Source organism: Phocoena phocoena, chromosome 8 (genome assembly GCF_963924675.1).
Source record: "Phocoena phocoena chromosome 8, mPhoPho1.1, whole genome shotgun sequence".
NCBI classification, from domain to species: domain Eukaryota; kingdom Metazoa; phylum Chordata; class Mammalia; order Artiodactyla; family Phocoenidae; genus Phocoena; species Phocoena phocoena.
In genome coordinates this window covers 68556613-68573553 of record NC_089226.1, presented here as the reverse complement: position 1 = coordinate 68573553, position 16941 = coordinate 68556613, and the positions used below count along the sequence as shown (strand labels likewise).

At 48.5% G+C, this 16941-nt stretch overlaps 1 protein-coding gene across 1 annotated transcript in view; it reads right to left on the bottom strand.

The window, feature by feature from the left end:
• Nucleotides 1–16941, bottom strand: part of SPON1 (spondin 1) — a 273019-nt gene that overhangs the window by 19414 nt on the left and 236664 nt on the right. Inside the window, exon 7 of the mRNA XM_065881683.1 lies at nt 906–970. Within this exon, the coding sequence (XP_065737755.1) occupies nt 906–970 (65 nt within the window). The remainder of the gene's footprint in view (nt 1–905; nt 971–16941) is intronic.

The following is a 16941-nucleotide window of genomic DNA, read 5'->3' as shown; positions in this document are numbered from 1 at the left end:
GCCATGGATGAATTCTGTTCCACTGGGGTCTCAAGGTATCTGAGGGATGGGTGAAGGGTGGGAAGGTATCCCCAAATATTTTTTTGAAATCTTCAGGGAAAAAAAAAAGCTCCATTGATTCTTTCATCCTCTTGGAGCTACTGCCCAGTCTCTTCTTCCACATCAAACTTCACAGAAGAGTTGTCTCTACTCACTGACTCCATAACCTCACTTTCTGTTCACATTTCACCCTGCTGCAGGCTGTTTACCCTCCCCCCATAACTCAGCAGAAAGGATTCCCAACAAGGTCACTGATGATCTTGATGTTGATAAATCCAACTGGCATTGTGCAACTCTGGTCTTCCTTGACCTCTCAGCTGCCCTGGACACAGCTATCCTTCTTGAATGCTTTCTTCCCTTGGCTTCCCTGTTACCAAGCTTCCTTCCCCAATCTCCTTGCTACTCCCTTTTGCTTCCTTTGCAGGCAACTCCTCCTCAGCATTAAATGTTGGAGCTCCTCGGGACTCAGTCCCAAGCCCTTGACTCTCATTCTCAAGCTGTCTCTCAACCATGTCCTTGGTGTTGATTGTCTCCCGTTCCTTGGTGACCCTCAATTTTATATCTCAGTTTAGAATTCTCCCTCTGATTTTCAAAGCTTTATAGTTAACCGTGTTCTTAACACCTCCAGTGTCTGAGTGGGGTCCTCTGCAATGTTAAAGCCATGGGGGACACAGAGACCAAGCCTGCATTCCCCAAGGAGGTAGGGGCACTTGGAACTGCACGCATGAGCAGTGCACCTCACCTGCTCAGCCACCTGAGAGGCAGTGCTGACTTTTACGACATAACTGGCACGCGGCGGCCAGGAGGCGGATGGTTCCACGTACAAGGCCAGGCTGGGGGCTGGACAGGGCCCTGTTGCTACTTACACGTTGAGAGGCTGCCAGGCTGGCCACTGAGCTTTGGCTTTGATGACAGTGAGGACCTCATCGCTCTGTAAAAAAGGACCACAGGTATTTAGTGAGGAGAGCTGGGCTCAGGGAGCAGGAGGGTTCTGACATAGTGACGCTGTCCACCCCCGTGCCCTTACCTGCTGCTGAGACTCTACCTGCCCCCGGGTGAAGAGCCCTGGAGTCTCGGCAATCCCAGGAGGTGGGGCTGCGTCCAGGGTGCCTGGTGTGTGCTGGACACCAAGGGGCCCACTGAGCCACACTTAAGGGTTCCAGCGCAGACCCTTCTCCACAGGAGCCAGGCTCTAACTTGCCCTCCCCTTGGGATGGCCAGACCTCCACCTCATGTCCAGCCTGGAGGGCAGGTCATGCTCTCTGTGTCCAGGCTTCCACTGGGGCCTGTTCCAGCCACACTGCAGCCACCATCTGACCCCAAGGGTTGTCACCCCCGAGGCCTCTCCTGCTGTCAAGACTCACACACTGGATCAGACTCCCTTGGAACAAGGAGGGCAAGATGAAGCCTGGGGCCCACACTCCTGGGCCACTCACGTAATCCTGCTCTAGTTTGCTTTGGACAGTGTGTAGGGCACCCTTAAAGCTTGGGGACCTAAAAGAATTTTTTTTTTTTTTTTTTTATGCGTTACGCGGGCCTCTCACTGTTGTGGCCTCTCCTGCTGCGGAGGACAGGCTCCGGACGCGCAGGCTCAGCGGCCATGGCTCACGGGCCCAGCCGCTCCGCGGCATGTGGGATCTTCCCAGACCGGGGCACGAACCCGTGTCCCCTGCATCGGCAGGCGGACTCTCAACCACTGCGCCACCAGGGAAGCCCCTAAAAGAATTTTTTGAGGAAGAATTTGATGATTAACATTTAGAAGGAAAGCCTTAAGTCACCATCGTGGGGAAAAATCATAATTTTGTTAATCTTGCTTAACTTTACTTCGAGATTTGTTTGGGGTTGTATTTTCAATTACACATTGGGGCTGAGGGCTACCATAGGCTTTTCAAGGCTTAAGCTTCCACAGGTCCAAATTCAGTTTTGGCTGGGGTTTCCCCAGAGTGGATTCAGCTGGTCCTGGAGCTCCCCTTCCCCGGGCCGGGGCCCAGCAGTGCTCAGACACCACTGTCAACGCTGCACAGAAAAGCCCAGGATGTCACCAGCAGGGGCAGCAAGAGCTTTGTTGCCGAATGAACAGGTCTCTGAGTTCCCGAAGGGCAGAGACTGGCTTGGATGGCCCACAGCTCTGCCCCAGTCCTTAAGAGTTGTTCCTGGCAGTAGGTACCTAACATATAATTGGGATGAATCGATGAACTTCTTCTTAGTCGGTGGGTACCTTGCCCAGAAAATCCCATGTAAGGAGGAGGTCAGAGGTGCCTCCAGGCTCAGGCCGCAAGATTAGAAAAAGCCTCTGGTCTGGAGCACCTCGTCTGCAGCCAAGGAATGGGTTGCTGGAGCAGGGTGGGGAGCTTAGAGGGGACAGGAGCTTAGCCAGATCCTGCTCGGCTTGGGCACCTACCGATGGTCCTGGTGGGGCGAGGGTAGAAGTGAGGCCCACAGAGCACCCGTCCCCGCAGAAGCTCGCAGCCTGCTCCGAGCTCAGGCTTCCTTGGGGGTGCCCCCTTTTGGTCAGAGGAAAGAATCTGTGGATGCACAGACACCCCACCACTCACATGTCTGCAGGGAGAGCGTTTCCAAGTCCCAACAGAGCGCTTTACATTTCTCATGGGAGATTTTTTATCTGTTGAGACTGTATCCCTGACTCACTCCTGATACGTACGCATCTGCTGAGTGACTGAGAGAAGCGGCCTGACATGAAGTCACATGTAAGACTTGAGCTGGTCTCCGGTGACCTGGGTTTCCTGTACTTAGCTCATACGTTCCGTGTCCCACAACGAGTTCTTCATCTGCCCCCAGAGCACTGCTCTTCCTCAGTGGACCCCGTCGGGCACATCCACCAGCTACCTGCATTCCTCCATCTCTTTACCCCTCACAGCCGTTGGGCCCCAAGATCCACTGCATTCACAGCCTTACTATCTCAAGTCCTTCCACAGTCTCCTCACCAGTTGCCCCAGGCTTTAGTATCTTCTTGCTTCCCCCCAGTCCACTCTTGACACTGCTGCAAACCTGACCATATCTATTGCCTGCCTAAACCCTGCAACAGTTCCCCACAACTTCCAGGGTGATCTCTTAATCCCTGAGTTTTGCCTACGTGGCCCGCATCAGCTAGCTTTTCTCTTTGATTTTTAATTTCAGAATAATACATGCTTTTTTGTGGAAAAATTTAGCATCACAAAAGCACACAATGTAAATGTTGAGCATTCTACTTTAGCACGCACCCTGGCTTCTCCCACCTCCTTCTCCAGTGTTACAGTTCAGTACATATCATTCCAGACCTTTTACTATACTTAGGTATTATGTGTGTGTGTGCACATACATTATATACAGCTTTTCCCACAAAAATTGCATCATACTGAGTATCGTATTCCGCACCACGATTTTTACATTTCCCCCTTTTACGATCGTATCACGGGAAACTTTCCATGTCAGTACCTATGGCAATATAACTCCCCTTTTCTTGATTTTTAAAGTGTTAGAGATCTTCAAATTAGGGTAAGCCAGGTCAAGACTTAGAAAAAAAGAAATCCAAGTATGAGATCCAAGTAATGAGGTACTGTCTGAAGACAGTCCTTTGGCCCTTGAAGAAATACTTTACTAAAAAGTAAAATCAATGTGGGTGGAGTTAAGGGGACCACCAAGTTAGCTGGCCCTGCAGATGCACCTTGTATTACAATTAAATCTTGGTTTTCAAGTCCCAACTAATGACATTGATTTTGCTTTTGCAGCATGTAACTTAACAGAAATTGTTGGGGTCCCCCACTAGTGTTTGTGGTGCTGGCATTCCATCTGTATTTTTTAGAGCCACGGAGGCTCCAAGGATGGTGGTTCCACGTCTGCAGGCACTAGAACAACTTCTTCCTGTAAACTGTTTCATCTCATGGTTATGCACCATCTGCATGATCAACAGTTCCTTGTTGTGATCTGTTACGTTAGCCAATGAAATAAGAACACAGGAACATTCTGGAAAATATATTTAAAAAACTAAATATTTTTCTTGAAGCATCAAAATTCTCTAGTAGAATCAAAGCTCTATAGGATTGGAGCTTTGGAGCAGCCTCTATAGGTCTGGCTTGTTCATGGCCATATCCAAGTGCTGTGGATACTCAGTAAACTGGTGAAAAAGCAAAGCCACACCATTTTTTTGATGTATGTGTAGAATTCCATAGCATGCATGTTCTCTTATTTAACTGGCATTATTGGTGGATATTTAATTGTGTTTATATAAATGATGCTATAATGAACACCTGTGTACATATTTCTTTGTTTACAAGTTCCCGTGTCATAGACTTCCAGGAATGATCAAACGATGAAGCAAACTGGCAGTTTTGGTAGTGCCTGCCAAATTGTCCTCCAAATGTCTGTACCAAGTGATACTTCAGCAAGAATGTGTATGTGCCTACGTCTTTACAACTTTGGGCACAGTGGATACTATCAATCTTTTTCATCTTTACTAATCCAGCAGGCAGGAAAGTAGCATGGTTGAGAGCATAAGCCCTAGAGTCATACCTCATTTCAAATCCTGACTGCACCATGACTAGCTCGGTGTCCTTTGGCAAGCCTCTGACTTCCCTTAGCTTTCTCATCTCTGAAATAGGGTTAAAAAGTATATCTACCACATGGTGTTATTAGGGGGACAAAATGACATAATTCAAGTAACGTGCTAATAACCGTGCCTGTATTACCATCAATACTAGCTACTACTCTTATTCTTATTCACATTCAGGCCAAGATGGGATTTGTACTGCCTGAGTACAGAGAATGGAGCACACAGTAGCATCAACAAAGCCACAAGGCCTCAGGAGAATGTCCCCTTTATTTAAAGGTTAATGTAGCTGGCTGAGCTTTGGATGGGGGCACTGGGGCTCCAGGTACTTTACATTCTGAAGACTGAAGAATTTAAATTCAGAGTAAGCAACCCAAACTTCAGACTTAAATGAAAATCTGTTTTAACAAGTCTCTAAAGCCCAGAAAGGATCTTTCAAGATCCTTAAAGCCCTTATCCATCTCCCATAGGACTGTTTTCAAAGTATTTCAGGGCATTCAGTTCACGCCTCGTTTGCATGACGTTAGCACTTTCCCAGAGATATGCCAATTAAAATAAAAAACCTCCAAGAAACTACAGGGTACTCATGTCCATCTTCCCGGGGATGAGTTCTTCCATTTTGCTTTTGGTAAACATATTGTGAAGATGTTAGAACTGTACTCAGACTTCCTTAGGTACCAAATGAAAATTGCACGGCCTAAATCAGGCCATGGGCTGAGGTCAGATCCAGAGGAAGGAGGATTCCTGTGGAGTGGAAACAGGTCTGGGACAGGTCAGGGGCAGAAATCACATGGATATCAGGAGATGTCACGTCTGAGCAGAGCAGAGGGACAGAATGTGAGTCTGGGGGGCCGGGTGAGGGCTGGTGTCTGAACATCCTTACCCCACACTGACCCTCCCATGCACTCCAGAGCCAGCTCCCAAGGCAGGAGAGCTCCAGCATCTCAGCCGTGCTCACGGCAACAGGCAGTCTGTCCCCTCCTCCCTGCCTTGCTTCTCGCCTCTTCTCTGTTCCTGCACCTTCCTGGCTCCTGAGCTTTCGCCTTTGTCTCCCAGTCCTGAACCACAACCTGTTTCTTCATCCGAAGGCCCCTTTTGCCCCGCGTGGCACTGAAGCTGAGCTTCCTCACCATAGCACGTCCTGCCCCAGACCAGCAGTCTGGGAGTCAGCCCAGCCAACTTGCCTCCTGCCCCCCAAGGAGAGAAATGAGATGCAATCCATGAGAGGAAGGAATCAAAACAAGTAGAAACAACAACAGCAACAATCCACTGTTTTCATGTGCTAGGCGCCTTGCTAATTACCTTATATATAGTATCTGATTAAATCCTTACGAGGCGTCTGAAAGGTCGGTATATACTTTTTAATCCTCAGCAATACATTTCTTTGGCGAAATTAGTTACACCGTTAGTCAACGGCATGTCTAGAGTTTAAACCTCAGTCTGGAGACCACGTTTGTCAGCCTGTGAACCCAGGTGGAGGGGGCTGGGAGGGTAAGCCGTGGGGCAGGAGGGAGGGGTCTCCCGAAAGGTTGGGCCCCACCCCTCCCCCACCCGTGCTTCCGCTGTCCTTTGGGGCGTGTCCTAGCCTACCCTGAGTTCTGAATATTACAGCCATGCCGGGGGGATTATCACACAGTGTTCACGATACTGCTAATGGTAATGCTGTCCCGAGAACTGGTTTTGATAAAGAGCGGGGAGCACGGGGTCCTTGAATTGGAGAGAAACTGCTGCTACTAAAGAGAAGGCAAGCCGATGACACTAAAGGCAGGGGCAGTGATCCATGTGTGTGCACACAGAGACCCCCCACCCCACCGTGCATTTCCCCATTTATCAGCGTGTTTCTCAGGAAAACCTTGGGAATAGCTGCCATTTCATTTTGCAGATGAGGAAACTGAGGGTCAAAGAGGTCAAGTGCCTTGTGAAGACTGCCCAGTAACCATGGTTCCAATACAGATGTGTCTGACCCCACTTTCCCTGACGATTCTTCTTCTCCATCTCCCTCTTGTCCCTCCCCTATTTTGCTTGTTTTTCAGCAAGACCACTGCTGCCCCTGGCTGACAGTTTTCTCCAAGGAGCCCTTGCTTTGAGGCACAGGGTCACCCGATTCCCTCTGGAAGGGCAGCCCCTGTCATCCTGTGTAAAGACCCCAGGGAGCAGTGTCTGGTTCCATTATTTGCTCCTACCGTTTCCCAGAATTCCCACTGACCACCCATAAAAAATATCAGTCCTGATGGCTTCCACCTCAGAAGGGGACTTTTTCATCCCTCGGTGAGTGTCCTGGCGACGAGCAGCAGGAAATGAGACACTTTATGAGGCGATGATGGAGCTTTAAGCATCTTTAACATCAGTTGTGCCCAGGATGCCTCCCCTCATTTCAACAGCCTCTGGTCATAAATACAAACAGCTCACATTTGGTGGTGCTCTACAGTTTGCCCGTGGTCTCAAGCGGGCTGCACTGTAGCCCTCTGAGGCAGGCAGGCAAATGGTCCTCCTTTCCCAGACGTAGGAACTGAGACTCACCTCTCTCTGCTGCCAATGGTCAGCGCCCAGCTCTTAGCTTCCGGACCATTTAATGCAGCTGGTCACTCCCTCTGCCTTGAAACACTTCCCGCCAGGCTCTGGCACTCGCTGCCTCTTAATTTTCTCCTCACCTCATTGCTCTTCAGTCTCCCTTGCTGACCCACTTCATCTTCCTCCAAACATTGGAGTGCCCCTGTATTCAAGCCCTTGGTGCTCTGCTCTTTTCTATTCACACTGCCTTGGCGATTTCCTCTCGTCCCATGCCTTAAAATACAAGCTGCGCATACACCGATGACTCCTAAATTGTCATCTTCACCTCAACCCCGCCTCTGAACTCCAGCCTGTACGTTAACGGTCTTAACACTTTCATCTGGATGTTGAACTGGTATCTCAAACTCAACGTGTCTGAAACCAAACTCCTGATCGTCTCCTCCCCAAACCTGGCCTCTCTCATTCTTCCCACTCCATGAAATGGCCATGCTGTCCTTCTAGTTTCTCATCCTTGATGCTTCTCTCTCTCATACTCCACCTCGGATCCTTCAGCACATCTATCAACTCTTCTAAAATGTATTTATGAGCCAGCCACTGTCTGTCGCCATCATTAGAGCAGGGCCTGAACTGTATCCTCCCTGCGTCTTCAGCACCATCTTGGTCCAAGCCACCATCATCATTTGCCTGGATTATCGCAACTGCTTCCCGGCCGGTCTCTCTGCCTCTTCTCTCGCCCTCCTCCAGGCTCCTTCTCACACAGCAGCCACATCATGCCATCCCTCTGGTCAAAATCCTCTAATGGCATCACACCGCACAGTCAATGGGGACCTCGCCATGGCCCCCTTGGCCCTTCATGATCTGCTCTGCCCCCCGTTACCTCACTAGCTTCATCCCTAACTTCTCTCCCCCTTGCTCACTTTGCTCCCAGCCGCCCTGGATGTCTTCTCCTCAGACGTGCCAGGCACACTTAGCACTTGCTGCCCCCTGAGACTGGGGTGCTGTCCTCCCAGACACCAGAGCATGCATTCCTCTGTCTCCTCCAGGTCTTTGCTCAAATGTCACCTGCTCAGTGAGGCCTCTGCTGACCACACTGTGCAAAAGAGCAATTCCCTGCCCCTTCCTCGACCTGGCACACCCCCACTACTCTATCTGGTTATTGTTTCCCCGTAACATTTGTCCCCATCCGATATACTATGTATTTTGCTTTCTTTTTATCATTGATCTCCCTCTGCTAGAACAGGCATTCCATGCGGGCAAAGGCTTTTGACTGTTTTGCTCACTCACCGCTGCACTATCAGTGTTTAGAACATGCTTGATCAATCTTCACTGTCTGAATGACAGGCTGTGCTGAGGAAGGGGCTGGCGTCCTTCTGAGCCCCAGGCCACCAGGATTCCACAGCGCAGGATGGAGCCACAGCTGGGTAAAGTTACACTGACGGACCTGCGCGCTGAGCTGGCGGGCACTGGAAGAGCCAGTGGAGAGTGCCAGCCAGAGAACTCTGCTAGACCTGCCTGATAGTAGAAGGAGGGGAAAGGGACAGGACGCGGAGGCCACCTTAGGAACCATGGCGAGGCTCACAGGCTCTGAGCCTGCCTCCGGTGGACACCCCAGTGGCCTGGGCTGGCTGTTTATAAGTGCCTATGCCCCACCTTGCTCCTAGGAAGCAGATGCCATCTCAAGTGGCCATCTGATCAGCTATTTCAAAGCCAGAGAGCGTATCTGAAGGCCATGAACAGATCCACAAGAAGACGATGTGGTTTCACAGAAGCATTTCAAATTCAATTTTTTATTTCTTTTCAAATACAGCCTGTAATTCTGATGGGAAAATTGCATAATGCCCGTAGATAATAATTTTCCCGTGAGATGGTTTTGTGAAAGCAGCTTGACGTTTCTGAAGCTGGAGAGGAAGAGGGCGCATCAGAGCCGCCTGGGCCTGCCCTGCTGCCCCTGCACCCACACTTGTCTCTGGCAGGTGGAGAGCTCTGAGACGGGCATCATGTCATGCATGACCTCACAGAGAGGGCCAGCCTTCCGTGTGCCTCTGTTACCCCAGGCATTGGTTTAGCTCGCTTGGTAACCAGCGTGCCAACCCTGGGATTAACCTCATTTTCTGGACTTTCATCGTATCCTTCAGAATGCTTATGGAAGTCTGCCTCTCCTCCTAGTCAAACAGGGAGCTGAAGGGGCGGATGGGGCACGTCTCTGCCTCCCAGCCCAGCCCCTCATGACCCGATCTTCCCACGCTCTCCTCCCCACCTTCTGCCCTATCTCCAGCAATTAGAAAGCCGTTAGTGCTGGGGTCAGAGCAGAGAAGTAAAAGAGAGGCCAGGCGAGATTCTGACATCACACAGGAGAGGGCACGCTAAGCCGGGCTGTCTGCCTCCCAACAGGCGAGGGCTGCAAGGAAGCCCAGCCGGAGCCAGGGAGGGAGGATGAGCCAGGTCAGGTCTGGCTGAAGGTGCCTGCAAGGCAACCTGTAGGGGCAGCACCCCTAATCCTGCCCCTTGGGAGCATCTCTGGGGGTCCTTTTTTTTAACTTATTTTATTTATTTATTTATTTATGGCTGCGTTGGCTCTTTGTTGCTGCGCGCAGGCTTTCTCTAGTTGCGGTGAGCGGGGGCTGCTCTTCCTTGCAGTGGCTTCTCTTGTTGCAGAGCACAGGCTCTAGGCACGTGGGCTTCCGTAGTTGTGGCACGCGGGCCCAGTAGTTGTGGCGCACGGGCTCCAGACCGCAGGCTTAGTAGTTGTGGTGCACGGGCTTAGTTGCTCCGTGGCACGTGGGATATTCCCGGACCAGGGCTTGAACCCATGTCCCCTGCGTTGGCAGGCAGATTCTTAACCACTGTGCCACCAGGGAAGCCCATCTCTGGGGGTCTTAAAGGCGCAGCATTCGACACCCCTTACCCCTCTTCCCTGTCTCCCCCTCCCCACCTTCCTCTGAGGGCAGCTCCCATCCAGTCCTGGAAGCCATTGTTAGGGCAGGGGCTGGACTGTGTCCCCCCTGTCTCGCCAGCACTGGCCTGGTCTGGGGAGGTATACAGGGAATGATTAAGGAATGAATCATGGGTTAGTTAATCAAAGAATGAATTCATGACAAGCTGGAGGAAGCCTCTGGCCTTCACTGCCCTCCCAGGGAGTCTTAGGGGAACTCTTGCGAGTGCTACGGGGCTCAGATACCGCTGAAGCGCTTGTGGGTAGCAGTGTGAGGACCTGATTTACGTGTTTAGAGGGTTCTGCTGACTGCAGTGGGGGAGTAAAGTGCAGGAGGGCAGGGGGAAGCGGGAGACCAGACACTGGACCACGAGAGAGCAATGGAGCGGGTGGGAAGATGTCGGACGCAAGACATTATTTTAAAGGGAGAAGCAACAGGATCTTCTGATGGATTGAATGTGGGGTGTAAAACAAAGAGGGGTCAAGGATGACTCCGAGGCAAGGTGTCATATAGGCAGTTGGACAGATGAGACTGGAGTTCAAGGGAGAAGTCCATGCAGGAGATAAATTTGAAAGTCATTGGTGTATAGGTGCTAGTGAAAGCCACAAGGCGGAGTACCTGGGCAGTGAGTGGAGACAGACAAGAGGGTGGGGGAGAGGGAACAGCCAGCAAGACAGGAGGACGCTAGGACCTGCCCCAGGACCTCTTCAGAGCCCTTGTGCTGCCCCACTGTCCACTGCTGCGCCCCCCCTCCATCCACATGGTCCCCTGCTGTCCCCATTGCCCCTGTCTGTTCCCACTGTCCCCCCTCACTGCCTGTACAGCCCCCAGCTGCTGCCAGCCCTGCTACTTGCTCACTGCTGCCAGCACTGCCCTGCTGGTCACTGCTGAAAATTCAACTGAAGCTGGTTTAGGAAGGACAAGAAAGCAAGGTGGCGGAGCCAGCAAGCCCAGACAGCTATTTCTGAGGAGTCGGCTGGGAAGGGGAGTTGAGAAAAATACCAGCGGCAGGAAGGACATGCGACTGTTTCTTAGAAGATGAGCGACATTAGGGCGAGTTTGTTTGGAGAAAGGTATAAACCAGTAAAGAAGGAGAAATTGCTGTTGCAGGAGAGAGAGGAAGTGTGCTTGCAGGACTAAGGTCCTCGAAAAGATGGGAAGAGGTGAGATCCAGACCCACGATGGAGGGAGGGCAAGAGGACGGAAGAGGAAGGCAGAGGACAGTAGCTACTGATGCTCAATTACAGGCATTGCTGGGCCCACGTGAGGATCCATTCATCCAGCAAATAACAACTGAGCCCCTACTCTGTGCCAGGCGCGGCTCTGAGTGCTGGAGATAGAGCCCTGAACAAAAGAGACACCAATCAATCCCTGTCCTTGTGGAGCTTTCCTCTTAGAGCAGGAGGCAGACCGAAACAAAGGAACGGTGACGGGTGTGCAAGGCTTGAGTGGGTCTCTGGGGAAAACAATGTGGGGGGGTGGGGGGGGCGGTGAGAGGGGGGCCAGAGTCGGATGGGGAGGGATGTGGCAATTTCCAATAGAAGTATAAGTGCTAGTGCATATGTAAAGGACCAGGAAAGAATTCTAATAAGATGAAAATATACCTTACATTCTCAAGTAAGGTCTTCAAAATTTAAAAAATAACGTAACCATATTATAGGAAGTTAGAGAGAGACAGAGAGAGACAAGCAAAAAAGAAATACCCATAATCCCACCATCCTAACCCAGCAGCTGTCATCAGTTAGCATGTTTATTTCTATATTTGTGTCTTCATCACATAGTTGAGATCATAGCTTACACACACACACACACGCACATTTTCTTTATCCCTGCCATTTCCTTGTAACAAGGGAGCTAGACTATTATACAAACAGATTATTAATCAAACCATTCCGTACCTTGCTTTCTAATTTAGTTATGTTTTAGAGATAATCTCATTACTGATATAGCTCTTTTAATGATGAACCCACAGACCACACAGCAATATAAAAGTACACATGTATATACTTTTGTATCTTTATTTTTTACATTCCTATATAATCTTTTGGGCTCAACATCTATTTCTATAATAACCTAGCCATCACGTTACAAAGAAATGGTAGAGATAAAGAAAATGTGTATGCGTGTGAGTGTGTGCTTTTATTTCTATTTGCCTGAAGTATCTCTGGAAGGAACATAAGAACTTCACAAAGACGGGGTGCCTCGGGGGAGAAGAACTGGGCAACCAGGGAGCAAAGAAAACAAGACTTTTCACTGTATAACTCTGCATTGCTTTTGAATTTTGAGCCACGCAAATATATTGCCATTAAAAAAAATGGGAAGAAAAAGCCACTCCAAGGCTGTTCCCCATGGTTTTCTCACCTGGAGAAATATCCATGAAGGCTTTGGAGGAAGTGTTTGTGAGGCCTGCACTGTGGGCGAAGAGGGGCAGAGCAAACATCTAGAGGTAATGGGCTGGGAGCCAGAGCAGCAGCTGAAAAGGTGGGCAGAAGGGACAGAAGCCCAGGGGCAGAATTGATAGGACATCTGATGGATTCTTTACTTGACAATCTTAAAGCCTGTTAGGCTTCGTTAGGTTTTATTTTCTTTGAAATAAAAGCCGTTTCGAAAAGAAACCAGAACTCCTCTGCACACAAGCATCCCCCTCTCCTTCTCTCTTTTCCCCAAAGAAGCTTCTGACCCAGGTATTCTACTGTCAGCCTGTTTTGCTGGGTCCTTATATATAATAACATTTCGCTTCATCATCTCCCTCCATCCACTGATTTCCATAAAAAGCTTTCAAATTATTAAGTAATGAGGCTCTAAATGACCCGGACGAGGGAGAAGTAAGCAGGCCTCAAGGTGCTCAGCATGTTAGCATCAAATAACTTTCTTAAATGGTGCCATTTAAACGCAAAGGAACAGCTTAATAAACTGTAAAAGCTTAACTCTTTTCATTCCTGAGACTCCCAGATACCCACGGAGGTTTGGGGAGAGACTGGGAAGGGAAAAGGAGAAATTGTGTGTCCAGATGACACTGAAGAGGTGTCCCTACCAGGAAGTTAAGGTCACACATACACAGGCTGGTCTCTTGCCAGGCTTCCCCTGGTAACAGAAGGTTCCCTGACTGTGAAACTCCCCTTCTAGTTATTATTGTGGCATCACGGAGCAGGGGTTAAAGAATGGTGTGCTGGAATAAGGCAGACCCAAGTTCAAATCTTGACTCTGTCATTTATGTGCTGTGTAAGTTTGGGGAAGTCACTCATCCTTTCTGAGCAGATTCCTCAGTGTGTAAAACATGTATTTATGGAGCTTCTTCTAAGATCAGAGACTGTGCTAGGCAAAGGGCATAGGTCAGTGAGTGGACAAGGTGACATGGTCTCAGCTCTTGTGTGGTATGTCCACTAGTGGGTGTGGAGGATGACAGGAGTGGACCCATTTAAAATACAGCCATTCCAGGGAATTCCCTGGCGGTCCAGTGACTGAGCTTCCACTGCAGGAGGCGTGGGTTTGATCACTGGTCAGGGAACTAAGATCCCGCAAGCCGTGCCGTGTGGCCAAAAATTTAAAAAAACAAACAAAAAACCAGCCATTTCAGAGGAACTGTCCTGCACGTCTTATGTCTCAACCTCTGAACTGGACCAAACCGCCCTGCCTACATTCCAAGAAGTCAGCAAGAATGAGACTCTCCTGTTGAAAGGCCTCGTTCATTTTTACCTAGAGACCACTTCACCTGAACTAGGAATCTAGCTTTGCTTGTCAGCCCCAATGAACTCTTCTTAAAAATAACTTACCTCTTCTTCTTTTTTCCAGTAAAAACCCTGATTCTCTCGCATGTAATCAGGACACATTTGGGGCTTCTATCCGAACCTGTGTACCCCAAATTACAATTCTTTAATCCTAAATAAATGCTCTGCCTCTTGAACCGGTTTCTTGTTTTTGAGGTTGACACTGGGCACGGGGCATAGGGCAGCAGACACAGCAACACAGTCCCTGCTCTTGTGGGTCGTGTCCTCTAGTGGGTTACTAATAACACGTGAGGAATGAATGAGATAAATGTAAGTAAAGGGGCCAGGTGAATGGAAAGGAAAAGGGAAGCTGTGATTACTTAGTTATATTTGAATGTCCCCACCCCCCTTCTTTCAGTGTAATCTCCCACTTCTGCCTGACCTACCTTTCAGCCTAATCTCCTAGTTCCCTGCCATGCCCAGGGACTTCTCAAGACTTTCGAGTCCTTTTGCCTGGAATGTCCTTATCCCAGCCCCCTGAAGTAACTTCTCCTTGGAAAAGCCTTCCTTCCTTTTTTGAATAGAAATTTATATATTTAAAGTGTACAACATGACATTTGTACATAGTAAAACAAGATATACATAGTATAACGATCACTACAGTTAAGCTAATTAACATATCCATCTCCTCACATAGATGCCTTTCTTCTTTGTCATGAAAGCACCTGGAATCTACTCTCTTAGCAAATTTCCATTATACAAAACAGTACTGTTAACAACAGTCATTGTGTGGTACATTAGACCTCTAGATTTATTCATGCTACCCATTTATACATCCAACTGCAACTCTGTGCCCTTGGACCAACACCTCCCCATTTCCCCACCTCCCTGCCTCTGGTAATGCCTTCTTGATGGCCCAAGGTTCTCAGATTATCCTCTTTCATGACTTCAATCATGTTGCATGATTTGGCCGCCTGGCTTGCAGGATCTTAGTTGTCTGACCAGAGATCGAACCTGTGCCCCCTGCAGTGGAAGCGTGGAGTCTTAACCACTGGACCACGAGGGAAGTCCCCACGTTGCATGATTACCTATCTGCTCACTTCGTTTGTTCACTTATGTGTCTTTTCCTCCAGAAGGTGTCTAGTAAAGCACCCATCTTATAGTAGATGCTTGATGAAATATACTGAATGAATGTTCAGTAAATCAAAGTGTTTATTCCCAAATGTTACGTGTGAATTATGAGAAGATCTGGAAATTATTACTGCCCCCTAAAGCAGCATTCATAGGACTTTGTGATTTTCACGCCATGGACAGATTACAGGTTTACATAGTAATTCGCAGCAGAGGTAACTGGACGCCTCCTGATGTATTTCTTTCTCAGAGTGAGGTCTGAGGAGCCCTAGGGTCTGTGAAGACATTGTTAGGGTCACTTAGTTCTCTATGGGATTGTAAACATTTTATATTTTTATGACAATTTTAAAAATCAATTTAAGCATATTATAGATGACCTTGAAGATCTTATCATCGAGCACCGCCAAGCAATTTCAGTGGCCAGGATGCATTTGTGTTTACATCCTATTGCTGCCCTCTACAACTTTACTGTGCGCTAGTGTGGTGTACTGTCTTTCTCTGCCCAGATCCCTCTTCAGCTGCTGAAAAAGATGGTAAAAGTTGGCCCTTAGCTGTCAGTTCTTTTGGGGGGATTGTGTTGCCTGGATAAAACCACCGCATGTGATGTTGGCAGATGCCTTCTTTGGGCCTGCAACCAGCTCAACTTCTCCCTCTGTCTGTTTCTCCTTCCTCCTGCTTCATTCCACAGGAGTGGCTCCGGAGAGCATTCCCCAATTACTTTGGCTAATCTTGACTCAGTCTACTGCCCAGAGACCTCAGCTGCTATAGTTAGTGGATAGAAAGAGAGGCAGAGTTAACAAATCAATGACATTCTCACCAGGTAAAGCCGAAATGCTATGTGTGATGTCAGTGGATGGGAGAACAGTGGGAGAAGTGAGTGAGGCCAAAGGACCACGGTGCATGGCCTCACCAAACCCTGAAGGACCACGGCAGGGCAGTCAGCATCGGATCTAGATTGTGAACAGTCATTTAAATTCAGCAAAACAGTATCATCCACCACATTAAAGCAATGCTCCTAATTAGCATTTTAAAAGGTTTGTAGTTTTATTTCTGTTATTATTATTATCGTTAGTTTGCTTTTATGGTCATGGGAGAGCTATAAGCATAAGGAGTTAATATCTAGTTATCGTTTCATATATTTAAATAATAATATGATGAAAATAATTATAATTCAACCCTGAGGGTTTGTGAGATTATATGTGCTCTTTAAAAGAGGTCCATACATTACTCCAGTTTGGGAATTATCCAGTTTTGCAACAGCGTGGTATGAAGAGCTTGGGTTTTGGAGGCTCTGTGGCTTAACTGTGCAACCCCGGACATGTCACTTAATTCTGTGAGCCTTAATTTTCTCATCTCTAAAATGGGCTAATGAGATCAGCTTTATAGGCTTGTTGCAAGATATAAATGTGCTATCACTGAATGTGGAATGCTTGCACAATTCCTGACACACAGTAAATGCTCAATAAATAGCAGCAGGCAGGAGAGGCCTAACAGTAAAGAATGCACCTGTTTCCAAGCCCTTTCCAACCTGGAAAAACTCTGCTGTCTGCCTCCATCCCTGACAGACAGCTGGAGGATCTGGTTTTAGGTAAGTGACTTCCAATAGGGAGTCAGGGTTAAATTTGCTGAAAAGCTAGCAAGCAAACAAACACTAAAGCCCCAAGGCCCTCAAGTAAAAGGTTAAAAATAAAGAACTAAGAAGAGCTATGGCCTAAACTGAAATTCAGAGAATTTTACATTCAAGGACCACTTAATTGATGAAATAAATGTTCCTGTGGTAGGATAAATAATGGCCCCCAAAGATACCCACGTTCCTGTGAATGATACCCGGAAACCCGTGAATGCTGCTTTTTATGTCCAAAAGAACTTCACAGGTGTGATTAAGTTAATGATCATGAGATGGGGAGATTATCCTGGATTTTCTGGGTGGGCCCTAAATCTAAGTGTCCTTATTAGAGGGAAGCACAGGGAGATTTGACTACAGAAGACGCGGTGGCAATGTGAGGACGGAAGCAGCGATGGGAGTGATGTGGCCACAAGCCAAGGAATGCCAGCAGCCGCTGACGTCCTAGAA